The sequence below is a fragment of the Leguminivora glycinivorella genome, chromosome 4 (genome assembly GCF_023078275.1).
Source record: "Leguminivora glycinivorella isolate SPB_JAAS2020 chromosome 4, LegGlyc_1.1, whole genome shotgun sequence".
Classification (NCBI taxonomy): Eukaryota; Metazoa; Arthropoda; class Insecta; order Lepidoptera; family Tortricidae; genus Leguminivora; species Leguminivora glycinivorella.
The window spans coordinates 22,770,199-22,783,337 of NC_062974.1; the positions used below are offsets into that span (position 1 = coordinate 22,770,199).

General features: G+C 39.4%; 1 protein-coding gene across 2 annotated transcripts in view; it reads left to right on the plus strand.

Annotated features, from left to right (window-relative positions):
* Positions 1–6,263: 6,263 nt before the first annotated feature.
* Positions 6,264–13,139, plus strand: part of LOC125225440 (transcription factor Ken) — a 40,701-nt gene continuing 33,825 nt past the window's right edge. The window contains exon 1 of one of the 2 annotated variants that reach the window (XM_048129172.1): positions 6,264–6,417. Coding sequence is in view for 1 of the 2 variants with exons in the window: in XM_048129171.1 (XP_047985128.1) it covers positions 12,726–12,793 (68 nt within the window). In the remaining variant the exon portion in view is untranslated. Of the gene's footprint in view, positions 6,418–12,458; positions 12,794–13,139 lie in introns of those variants that run through there. The other variant, XM_048129171.1, reaches the window with a different exon arrangement.

The window sequence follows — 13,139 nt, forward strand, 5'->3', positions numbered from 1 at the left end:
TGTCCCTGTCCCTGTCCCTGTCCCTGTCCCTGTCCCTGTCCCTGTCCCTGTCCCTGTTCTTGCCCCTGTCAAATGATCATGCTAGGAGGTGAAAATCCTTTCTTAGTGCTCCTCTTATGGCTATTTTGGATATTTTAACCCTATTGCACTACGACAGGGGACAATAGTTATTTGTTATACAAGGGGGCAAAGTTGTATTTTAACGTCGAGTGTGGAATTGAAAAACGAGCAAGTGAAAGGATTCTATAGTTGAACCACGAGCGAAGCGAGTGGTTCGAGAATAGAATTCTGAACTTGCGAGTTTTTCAACACACGAGAAGTAAAATACATTTGCACCCGAGTGTAACACAAAACTTTTCCCCTCACTATAGCGAGGAAACTACAACGCAAAAAATGCGTTTATCACTGCTTCCAGTAGTTCCACAGGTGGCAAATCATCTTTATTACTAGATTCACCTACTTTTATCAATTTTAAAGCAGTTAATTTGACTTTATTCAAGGTCAAATTACTTTACCCACTAGTGGATAAAATGCGTTTTTACCCGCTGGTATTAAAGGACAAAACACGTGTTTCCGAGCTAGTGAGGGGAAAAATTTCTTTTCCACCTCATTAGATTTTAAAATCGTTGTATTTATCGTAATCAGCGACCCGATAAACCATAAAAACGATACCCATATTGTGTTTTTGACTTTACCCCCTTTGCACCCCTTTAGGGGCCAAATTTTCAAAAAACCTGAAACATGTATTTAGTCATATGTTTTTAGGAATCCTCCTGTGAAGTTTCGTATAAAATAGTCAAACTAATCTTGTTTCCCCATACAAACTTTGAACACCGATTTGAGTCCCGTAGGAGGCGAATTTTGAAAAATCCTTTCTTAGTGCTCCTCTACGCTATATAAGGAACCTACGTGCCAAATTTTCGGCTGTGCGTTGATATGTCAGTCAGTCAGTCAATATCTTCTTTTATACACCGTGTTTCACTTAACACTAAAAACCTGAAAACAGTTTGTTCAGAATCGAGAGTAGAATCGATTGAGCTATATCTTGATGGGGGTAATATTTTTATTTAAATTTGTATTATTAGTTATTTTTTACGTGCCTATTATATTGTACTCGTAAGACAACATTGTGTATATCGCATTGCTAGAGGTTGTTTACCTTTTTCAGTATTTAGGGGTATTAATACTGGCTGATTACTTGGACGATTATTTTTTCCGCTACGAGTTTGACGTTGTTTGTCAGTTTAATCTTAATGTTTATCATAAGTCATAACAAATTGAACTCGTATGTCGTTAAACTTTATGTCGTTGCAGTAACGTACACAAATAAATAGTTTTATGGTTTATGGTGGAAGTTAGCAATTATTTTATTGAGTGTAGAGCTAAAAGTCAAGTAGAGGTGTACAGAAAATTAAAAATTCAATTTTAAAAAAAGTAACCATCAGATTAAAAGATGAATACTCTAGATGAGTTTAAAAAAATAAAAATCAGTTGGGGTGTCTGAGGTTTTGAGTGTTACCGGAAACACGTTGTATATATTTTTGATATTTAAACGCCATTGCACCACAACAGGGGAGAAAGTATTTCACTTTCGCCTCGTTAGATTTTAAAAACGTTGTATTTATCGTGATCAGCGACCCGATAAACCATAAAAACGATACCCATATTGATTTTTCGACTTTATCACCCCCTTTTCACCCTTTTAGGGGTTAAATTTTCAAAAAACCTGAAACACGTATTCAGTCATATGTCTTAAGGAATCTTCTTGTTAAGTTTCGAATAAAATAGTCAAACTAATCTTGTTTCCCCATACAAACTTTGAACCCCCATTTAAGTCCCTTAGGAGGCGAATTTTGAAAAATCCTTTCTTAGTGCTCCTCTACACTATATAAGGAACCTATGTGCCAAATTTGACATCTCTAGGACCAGCGGTTTCGGCTGTGCGTTGATATGTCAGTCACTCAGTCAATATCTTCTTTTATATATATTTTTGATATTTAAACCCCATTGCACCACAACAGGGGAGAAGGTATTTCACTTCCGCCTCGTTAGATTTTAAAAACGTTGTATTTATCGTGATCAGCGACCCGATAAACCATAAAAACGATACCCATATTGATTTTTTGACTTTATCACCCCCTTTTCACCCTTTTAGGGGTTAAATTTTCAAAAAACCTGAAACACGTATTCAGTCATATGTCTTAAGGAATCTTCCTGTGAAGTTTCGAATAAAATAGTCAAACTAATCTTGTTTCTCCATACAAACTTTGAACCCCCATTTGACCCCCTTAGGAGGTGAATTTTGGAAAATCCTTTCTTAGTGCTCCTCTACACTATATAAGGAACCTACGTGCCAAATTTGAAATCTCTAGGACCAGCGGTTTCGGCTGTGCGTTGATATGTCAGTCAGTCAGTCAGTCAGCTTCTTTTTTTATATATTTAGATATAGTCTCAATCTGCCTAGAAAGAACAAAAAAGCAGTTTGTGACCAGCCAGTAGAGTGCCACACCTCGTACCTTTCAGATTTATGTGAAAATATATATCTATAAGCAAATTAGCTGGTAAATTAATAAAGTCATATTTGGCCTAACGACTCTTCCAGCACAGAATATACATTAACAGCGTCACTGGTCATTACCGTCTAAATATATGTTATTGCTGACCCAAATCACAAGACACTTTGGTACGCCACTGGTCAGTAGTCAGCGGTAAAACTACGTAGAGTTTCAAGTCATGTCAACTATCTAAATTATAATATATAAAAGACGAAACTGACTGAGTGACATATCAATGCCGAAACCACTGATCCTAGAGATTCCAAATTTGGCACGTAGGTTCCTTATTATATAAGGTGTAGAGAAGCACTAAGAAAGGATTTTCCAAAATTCACCTCCTAAGGGGGTGAAATGGGGGTCCAAAGTTGAACGTTTGAATAAGATTAGGTTCTTAAAGTACGCGAGCAAAGCCGCGGGAAAAAGCTAGTAATATCATATTTGAGATTTATAGTCACAATCTATTCAGATGCATCTAAGTTTAAGTATACAAGGTAGTACTCAAGTAAGTAAACATATCGCGATTAGCGACATATTTTGAGTCATATGGAGACTCTTCATCAGGCATGAGTGCATGCGGCAGCTACACTCCGTAGATTTAAATATTTTATAAAAAAGGCTGATTATGACATATCTGTTGTCAGATATCAGATATTAAAGATAATATATCTGTACCTATAAGTAATGTTTTTATGTTATTCCTGGCAAATAATATAATAAATGGCTCAAAATGTATAATTTGTATCATTTGGTATGTTATCAAAGTCACCCCATACACTTAAAATATATATAACTCAAAAAGTACTTGACCGATTTTTATTTTTTTTTAGCTTTTTAGCGGGTTTACTTTAGATTACCAGTAAAAAAAGTACGGGTTTCAAAGTAACCCCATTCTCAATATAACTTTGATCGCATTATTTTTATTTTTTTTCGTAAAAACTGTAGGTCCTATTTTTTTTATATTTGGCAGGCTTATAGGAGAGAAAAATCCGATTATTATATTTTAATTTTATATTTTTAAGTATATTAGGGTCGTCAAAAAATAGTGTCAAAGTCTGAAATTGATCAAAGTAACCCCGGTTTACGTACATATCGCCGTGTGCCTGCTATACGGCCACAACTCAAAATTTTTAATTTTCTGGATTATTGCAGATTCGTATTCAAAATTGTTCAATTTACGACCTTATTTCGAGAGCCATAGCAAAAAAGGTCCTTAAGAGCCTTTTTCTCACAAGTGGCCGTATGGAATTGACCATAAATTGTCAGAAGATTCCCTGCAATACGGCCACTTGCCAGTTTGTTCGCATGTAAACCGACGGCCGTTTTGAGTTGTGGCTGTATAGCACACGTTTTAAATGTAAGTTTTGAGTTGCGTCCTAAAAACTTGAGTGATAATTGCGATAAATCCCTTTAAATATTGTGTCAAACAGTCAGTATCACACTTATTATTACAAAATTACCAGCCAGACGCCGAAACTACTACATAAAATGATTAAAGAAATCTCAACTTTGTTTTCTTACAAGTGCAGTTCAATATGTCTCATTACTAAGGGCATAATTATTTTTACCAGTCAGTAGACGTTGTTCTCTACTTAAATTATTAAAAAACTAGACTTAAGATATTCAACGGCATTTGTCCAAAGTGTCATAGTTGTCAAAGCGGACCCCAGGCTCCCATGAGCCGTGGCAAATGCCGGGATAACGCAAAGAGGATGATGATTTGTCGAAAGTGTCTTAAGATCTGCCCTTTTTCCGCTAAACTTGGTTATGGGGCACTCGAAGGCTATATGGTGCACCGTCGGATCTGGGTGGCCACACTGTCACTCCACAGACTCGCACCATTCCCTATCTGCACCACAAAGTTGAGCAGTTTCCGATGCCTGTCCTGACGGTTCAGCCGACACTAAACCTGTCAAGGCTCCTTACATCCCACCGGTCGGGCCCCAATATCGAACTCGTACAGCTCTGTAGGAAGAGCTCTGGCTACCCAGTCCATTATCCATGCCCCTAAGGGGCTTACTTGTGACCCACTTTAGTGGAATTCAATTTGGGGGGTAGTCGAGACTTCAGTCTGAGAGCCTTCAGCGCGTCGAAGTCTCGGTGGATGGGTAAACTTGTGTCTGCTCGAATCTTGGCGATTTCACGAAATAGGCACTTTTCTCGACGGAAGTTTAGAGGTAAAATATGAGTCAGCACCGGCAACCAGTGTGTGGGAGTTGGTTTTAGGCAGCCTCTGATGAGTCGCATAGTGTGGTTCAGCTGGGCGTTACCGCGGTAGTATGGGTGCTGTTTAGCCACACCGCTGAGCAGTACTCGGCAGAGGATTAGTCTAGGGATAGCGCGGTTGTCCGAAATGTTGCTGCGCTGGCACTCCAGGTACTTCCAGTAAACTTGTGAATGATGCTGTTCCGGGTCTTGAGCTTCGCAGAGAGGCTAGTCAGGTGTTCCTTGAAATTCAGGCTTCTATCCAGGGTGACACCAAGATACGTAAGCTACAAAGTTTTATTTGTTTCAAAAATAATTAATTTATTATTTGGTAATGACGTAATATAATGTTGATGATTATAAGCTAGTTACACATAATTATTGCTATCGTTACTGTCAAAGTTCGTAAATACAATTATTGATACCTTTATCGAATAATATCGTTTAATTTTGGACGCAACTCAAAATCATAAGAAAATGTTTCTGCAATACAGCCATAACTCTAAATACCTGTCTTTCAGGCATCGTATCTTAAAAAAAAGATTTTTTTTGCGAAAAGTGGCGTGATCTTATGGAGGGTTATATCATTCCGAGTAAAAATAGCTAAATTTAAAATTCATAGACCTAAAACTCAAGAAGTAAGATAATATTTAACAGCCTCAACTATACTCTCAAAACTTTGAGACGCGATTTCTCGAAAAAATGGTTTTTTGAATTGTGACCGTATAGCAGGCACACGGCGATATAACCGGTGGATGCAAACATTGTAAAATGTGGAAAAAAATGGATCAGTTTCAATTGTCCCCCAGTCGAAATTGTCCCGCTGTATCTTACCTACATTTAAATATATTATATAGTTAGATGAGAAATTTTGCTCGTTATAGTATTATATAAAAGAATAGAAGTATGTTATTTAATACAGCTAAAGTAATAACTGCATACGATTGCTGCATCTCATCGCGCGCAAAGGAAACGCGTAGTTATAAATGCTACTTACGACTCTTACGAGTATGTATGTCATTAGTTATATATTCATTAATAGCCTACCTTTGAGATATATACTTACATGAGAAAATCCCAGTAAGAATATTTTATGACGCTTTTAACGATCTTGAATTATCTACGGGCAAAATAGCTCCAAAACATTAAACCAATATCTAGCTTATGATATAAATATAAGCGTAAATTTCCGAAAGTAATATCGTGTTGGGTCGATTGCGTCAAATGACTCGAGTACCTAACTTCATGAAAATAACCAATTTTACCATACCGGTTGACCTACATTAGGTATAGGTACAAACATGTATATTTGTATAACACCTACTCTGTTTATAGGTCGTCGCCAACCCTACCAGGTCTCGAGACGGGAAGCGTCTGGTGCACGGGAATCGACCTTGGCGCCGTGATTCATCGGCGAAAGTGGGAGAAATGCGCGGGGCGCGGACACTTTTACTTTCTGTGTGGCGCAACCGGCGCCCGCGCCGCCACTCGCCCGGCCCGCGGCCCGCAGAGCCGTCGCGCACGCTCCGCGTACCCACACCCGGATTACAGTGATTGTGAACCCTGGATTCTGGATTCAGTGTGTACCCTTGTGAAGTGACGTGAGCAGCCGTGGCGCTGCCAGCGCACCGCGCCTACCTTCCAACATATAAGTCCCTTGGTAAGTTCGTAGGGACTTTCACCACTTTCTTTCAGTGCGATCATAGTAGAAAGTTGTATATGCTCGTGTTACAGTGATAATCTATGTGTGATCTTGCGTCGATGTAGTACCTACGGGACGTTGTTACTAAAGCGTTCGCCACATCTCGCGCAACGAAATCTAGATAGTGATTGCAGTGAAGGGGAGCCAAGTATCGACTTAGGCAAAGCGCACAATTGGCGTCACCCGCGAATGAACTTCGCTTCGGGTGTCAGAACAGTAAATAAAGAAGTGAAATATCCAAGGACAATACAACTTTCAAGTGATTTCGCGCGCGGCCGACAATAAAAACTTCGTAACACGCTGCGCAACCTCTCGGCACTTTCGACGTCCGCCGACGAGCCGCCGCTTTCAATACGGCTGTTACAAAACCTTTGCCATGACGAATTTTCTTTCGAAAGTTTTCATTTATGAGTAATTTAAATCGATATGAAATAAGTTTCGTTTCGATTGGGCAACGCGTTCGTCGTGAAAGCGAGCTCACCTTTGCGTTAATGATCCGGGAGCCGTGACAGAAAATCATGGCTGGCGAGCATTACCGGCGGAGCCTTGCCGCCGCCGTGACCACCCGTACGGTCAATGAGTCGGTGCCATTACAGCCGGCACGTTTCAAGCAACTGTCATCATTAAGTAGAACTGAAAGGAACGCGGCTCAAGGCCAGTTGGATAACGAATTTTCGTTTAATATTAATAAATGGCAGCCACGGTCGATCGTGACGGGACGGTGGTGCGGATGCGAGCGCAAGAGCACTTTCACGTGCGTGACGGAGCTGCTAGCTGCCCGCGACGTGCCGAAACCATCCAGTGGTTCACGCCGACTCCGCTCCGGTGACATAACCCGAGCCGACCAATTACAATTTAGATAAACTCGTTATTTTATTACAGACGAGCACGGAAGTGATAAAGGCGCGATCGTCGATAACTCAAGATAAAATATAGTATTCATTTCGCCGTGTTTCGTCGAATATATTCAGTTTTAATTGCCTCTATTAATCTTCATGCAAACCAGGCGTTGCCTTCAAAGAAATGTCAAAGGACATATAACCCACTGTGTATCAATTTCAGGGTCAAAAAGAATGCTAATATAAAGAATATAGTTATGATTGTTCTTTCCGTTAGAAGTCCTTAGCTCATCTTCTTGTTAGCTACTTTTTTCCTTTGAAAAGCCTTCTAGATCCTTAAACAAGGTACCTACAAAGAACGGTTCTTTAATCATAGAAACAAACCAAACCTAACCTGATCTGAGCTTAAAACGCACAGTTAAATAATAAAACATTAGACATTCATCGCATACATAATTTTTCACTCAAGCTTATAAACATAGCATGATTTGAAATTACGCAATCTCAAAAAATACACTTTCGAATAACGTAGGCGTGGCAAACGTCAGAATAAAGATTTACGATAAAGATCGTGATTTAGCCAGTGACAAAAAAGTACAATGCATATACTTAAAGTTAACTTTCACCCGGAGAAATGGTTGCGCGAAAGTTCAACGCAATGCGGATGACTTCATCCCGATTTCACAGGCAGTTTTTCGGTTCAGAGATTATGCGTAGAACAATGAAAGTTAAAGCAGCGTGACGACACGATTCAATCTCGAAATTTCAATTTTTAGTAGGAATATGTACGAGTATAGTACCGAATTGTCGGTTTGCGAGTCCGAATATGTGTCCACTGTCCATAACTGTAAAGTAAATAGTCTCATCCGGTTTTGACATACCAAAAAGGACTTTGAAATGTAGCAACATATTGGAACTCTTTCACATTAATAATGAAGCTATGAACCTACAAATTGTTTCCATTAATTCAATTCAAAAATAAGATATTAATTATCTATAATTTTAAAGTCAAAGAAATTTATTTCCTACCCATTTTGTATCCTATCAGTGACAATGAATGAATACCTTATACTGTTACTGACTACTAAAACACTAAAACAGAATAGAAAATGGGCCGGAAATTAAATTCTTCAGCTGCTTAAACCTCGGCTGCTGTCTCTGATGTGCTCGGAACTGGCTGACAAGCCGATCTTGTTAGCAAGTTTTATGTTCTCCGACCGTACCAGTATGAGCAATACCATTTAGCAGTAGGTACACAAAGATGCGACAGAACAAAGTAAAGGAAACCTTTATCTCGTTAAAAAGACAACAAAAAAGGAAACAGGATGGTAATTTGTCGCAACCGTCCTTCCTACTAATTTATTCACTGGCGTGTTTATGAAATATTTCACTAAGGTAGTAGTGCGTTTAGTAACTACGTAGATAGTACTTTGCAAAACCCTGAATGGTCTATTGTTCTGCAACGCATGAGGTGGTTACTGTGATGAATTAATTCTACGCCATGGCGGTCTAATGTCTAGTCTCAGTTGCCAATGGAAGAATGAATTGGACCTAATGTACATGATTAGGGTGAGAGCAAATGAATTTAATGTTTTTGTTGTTTTGATATCGAAAATTACTAAACACTTGTTTAGCACATGATTTGATATGTCGAGATAGAACCCGTCCTTATGTCGTTAATACAGTTAGAAGAAGACGTGTCATCTATCTCGCGGCGACATACTCTCGTGGCCATCATGTGCTAGGCCTACTGGTATGATTATTAAGGCGGTTATCAAAATCAAAATAGCTGTAAATTCAATACGCTTACAAAATAGTAGTATCTTAGGTTTGGTTGTATGATTTGCAAGCTGTCTGTACTGTACCAATGTTATAGTTCATTACAGCTCAACCTTTGGCAATACTTTATAAGGGTTTTATTCCACTTCCATCGTAAATTTTGCTCAATTCTGGGATCCAATCCAGAAAAATGAGGACCAAGATTTTAGGGTTTTTACCATTTACTTTTAGAATACGAAATTATGTGACAACAAAATGATTAAGGCTATGCCACAAAATTTACGAGAAAAACGTCTGGCTTCTTGTTTCGATACTCCTTCCGCGTAATTTGTCATGGAAACCATTTTATCACAATGTCTCGTGGACAATAAACAACGGTAATGTGGGATCCTCCCACAAAATTAAGTTTCAATAACATAAGCGCATAAATAGGCAACAAGCGACAATAAAAGTGATTCTCACAGGTTTATGTAAGTCAGGCAAAATTCGCGATTATCCAATGTATTAGACAAAGCTGGGGAAAGGAAAGTGGAAAGTTACGCTGGAGCTCGCATCTCGGTTGAGTAACGAGTGCTTTGAGAATACACACCAGATTTGGGTATACATTTTTGAAAGCTTTGGAGCACCTTGCTACTTGCTAACTGCGAATTCATTATATCCTTGACGTCGTGTTCGGACACTTTGCTCTCAGCCTTGTCTTATGTTCTGTGTTCTGATTAGTAAAAAGAGAAAACATGACGCAAAAAATACTTTTTACAGGACAAGTCGTCAAACTCGGCCAACTTTGCAAGTAGAACTCATAGAATTCGCGTTAAAGACTCCTTCCTAATCATAGCACGACACCGAAAATGTAGGAATCCCTGCACTTTTACTTACACCTTGTCATTTCTGGTTTTTCGAGTTCTACTATATATGTTCTATTTATTATCCACATTTCTTCCTGTATAGGTATAGTTAATACCTATGTGACACTAGGGAAAAGGTCCTGCCTGTTATTAGAATTCCTATGTAGATGGTTATCAAGTTATCATATCACGCACCTCTATCTATATCTTACATAATTTTCTTCTATTTTTAGTGTCTTGGACATCGAAAATGCGAAAAAATTACTAAACCATCATAAAAATCGAGTAGGTACCTACACCTTACACATCAATAACTAATAAGTGCCTATTCCGCAACATTATTCGGCTTTCTTTAAACACGAAACCTAAAGACAATCAATAGTCAAGCCGATCTAATTATCATTGGTCGCGCTCAAATTTCTAATCGACGACTGTTATTTGAATAACTTCAAATCATTTTACCTAATTGCTGGCTCAGCGGGTTCGTAATGTCTTCTTATGAAATACGAAAGTTGTGCGATTAATATTATTTCATCACACTTGCGCGCTAAATGTGCTATTGCACGCAGGCTGAGCGGGAGCTATAGAAAAATCCTTCTCCCTAGGGAGTTATGAAATTTCTAGTACCGTATATTTATCCATATCCATACTAATATTATAAATGGGAAAGTGTGTGTGCCTGTTTACTGTTTACAAACGTCCATCTTTCACGGCAAAACAGAGTGATAGATTGACATGATTTTTGTAAATTAGGCTACTTTTTGTCTCGTCCTTCTGTCCTCCCACTTCCCTAAAATAAATTTTCGACTTTAACGCGAGCGAAGCTGCGGGCAAAAGCTAGTTTTTTTTTTATATTGCAAGTGTGACGAAAAACAGTATATGTAACTCTGGGCCTAAGAATATACATGTATTGCAAACTCAAGTCTTTAGCTGTCGCGATTTAACATACTCTCTCTCTCTCTCGTAAGCAATATTCAACTGCACAATGTTACCCCACGCTGCACAATGTTATGTACTATTTAATGCATGTAGAATTGTAGATAAGTAATTCTTACGTCATAATGTTACAACTTTTTTCATAATTCGTCTGAAATAATTAATAAAAAATAAAAATGAAATAATTATCGGCCTGTAATTAATCGCTGACCTAAAATTATCGGCTGACCCTGAATATGAAGGGCTCAGATAAACGAAATTATTTACGTTTCGGTTTGATTGTTGTAATACTCGTGTATACGAGTATCGACCTACTGATGTTCCTTATTGAAATAAAAGTGGTCAGCTAAATAAAAACAAAGATGAAATAGTTATTTGTTATACAAGGGGGCAAAGTTGTATTTTAACGCCGAGTGTGGAATTGAAAAACGAGCAAGTGAAAGGATTCTATAGTTGAACCACGAGCGAAGCGAGTGGTTCGAGAATAGAATCCTGAACTTGCGAGTTTTTTAACACACGAGAAGTAAAATACATTTGCACCCGAGTGTAACACAAAACTTTTCCCCTCACTATAGCGAGGAAACTATAACGCAAAATATGCGTTTACCAGTGCTTCCAATAGTTCCACAGGTGGTAAATCATCTTTATTACTAGATTCACCTACTTTTATCAATTTTAAAGCAGTTAATTTGACTTTATTCAAGGTCAAATTACTTTACCCACTAGTGGATAAAATGCGTTTTTACCCGCTGATATTAAAGGACAAAACACGTGTTTCCGAGCTAGTGAGGGGAAAAATATTTGCTGAGAGGTACAGTGAGCTACAAAAGTGCATGGCGAATTCAATGAGTTCATTCATAATTTCTCCATGCCATTTCGTACTTACTTGGATATTTTTTTATCAAATACGACCTAGTCCTAAGCATAAAAGAACGTGCGCTGTTGCCGGGCAATGTGAAATGTAGATAAGAAAGTAGTGCACATTTCATACTAACGCAATGCCTCTGTAATGATAATGACTTGTTCAAGCGATTGTCTCAAACTGCTTCATTTAGCCCACTTGCACGCCATCGCCACCTACCCTCGCCCGCTAAGTACGTGTCAAATCGCTAATGACATTATCAACTTTCGTTGCATCATCGCCATCAGTGGTAATTATAATTACACTGCTGACCGCCGGCTACTGTTTGGTAAAACAATAAGGCAATCTGTCGCGCTCATTACCAACTAGGACAATATTTGTCGTGAACCTGATGCTGATGCAAACAAGATTTATAGCCCAATTGAGGAACATGTAGATTGAGATTAATTTATGTGGAAGCATCGCTTAAGCTGGAAGCGACTCAAAGTAGGTAACGGCGTAGGCGATGGCAGTACACATTGCAACGTGCCGATTTGAATCCAAGGTCTTTCCTAGTGGAAGAGAACGGAGTTTCCTGCGGCCGCCTATCTCTGCGCACACGGACAGGCGCACGTGAACGCACACGCCCACGTGTCGTTATTCTTTGTGTTCAATCTTTCCTAGCTACCGTTCGAGGCATCTTCTTTTTGTGGTGTCGACTGGCGTTTGAAGTCGGAGCCTGCGAGCGGTTTATTATATAGGCGACGGGCGATGAGCGCGGCGCGCAGTTAGTGTGTCACTAGAGCCGGCGCGAGAGGTGGCCTGCAAGGACTGAGCCGCGCCGCCGTCGACTTTTTTTGTGCGTGCGATGTTTTCACTTTCGTCATTTTGACCGGGCCAGTTTGATTTGACGTCGCTCGCGCACGGACGTGCCTCGGGATCGCGTCGCTCGTCCTGTGATCGGTGCTCCAGGATCGTTTGGATTTTTATTTTCTGTGAGGAATATGGCTGTGATACAGTGCTAATATGTTCGATAGCAACCTACTTTTGAATTTCTACAATGAGATTGCGCATAGAAGTCTACAGTTGGCAAGGTTGGTAAACATAAAGTTTATGGTTTAGATGTTCGGGATGGTCTCAGCCTTGTGTCTAATGAACGCACTATGCGCCTCATCCGCCTCTCGCCTTCGCCTCCGAGCCTCGCGGAGAGGTTAATAGGTTCACATTAGACGGTGGTTTGCGAAACCCACTCCGGCGCAGCGTAAGGCTGCGGAGTCGCTTTTCCACGCCGAGTTTCGCGCGCATTTCAAGCTAAATATTTTCGTTTGCGCCGTCATGTAAATATATGCGAATCGGGCGTGTTACTGGAATAGACTAGATAAATAGATTCTTTGTTTATGTTTTGTTTACCTACTTGTACGCGCAATTTGAATTAGGTTA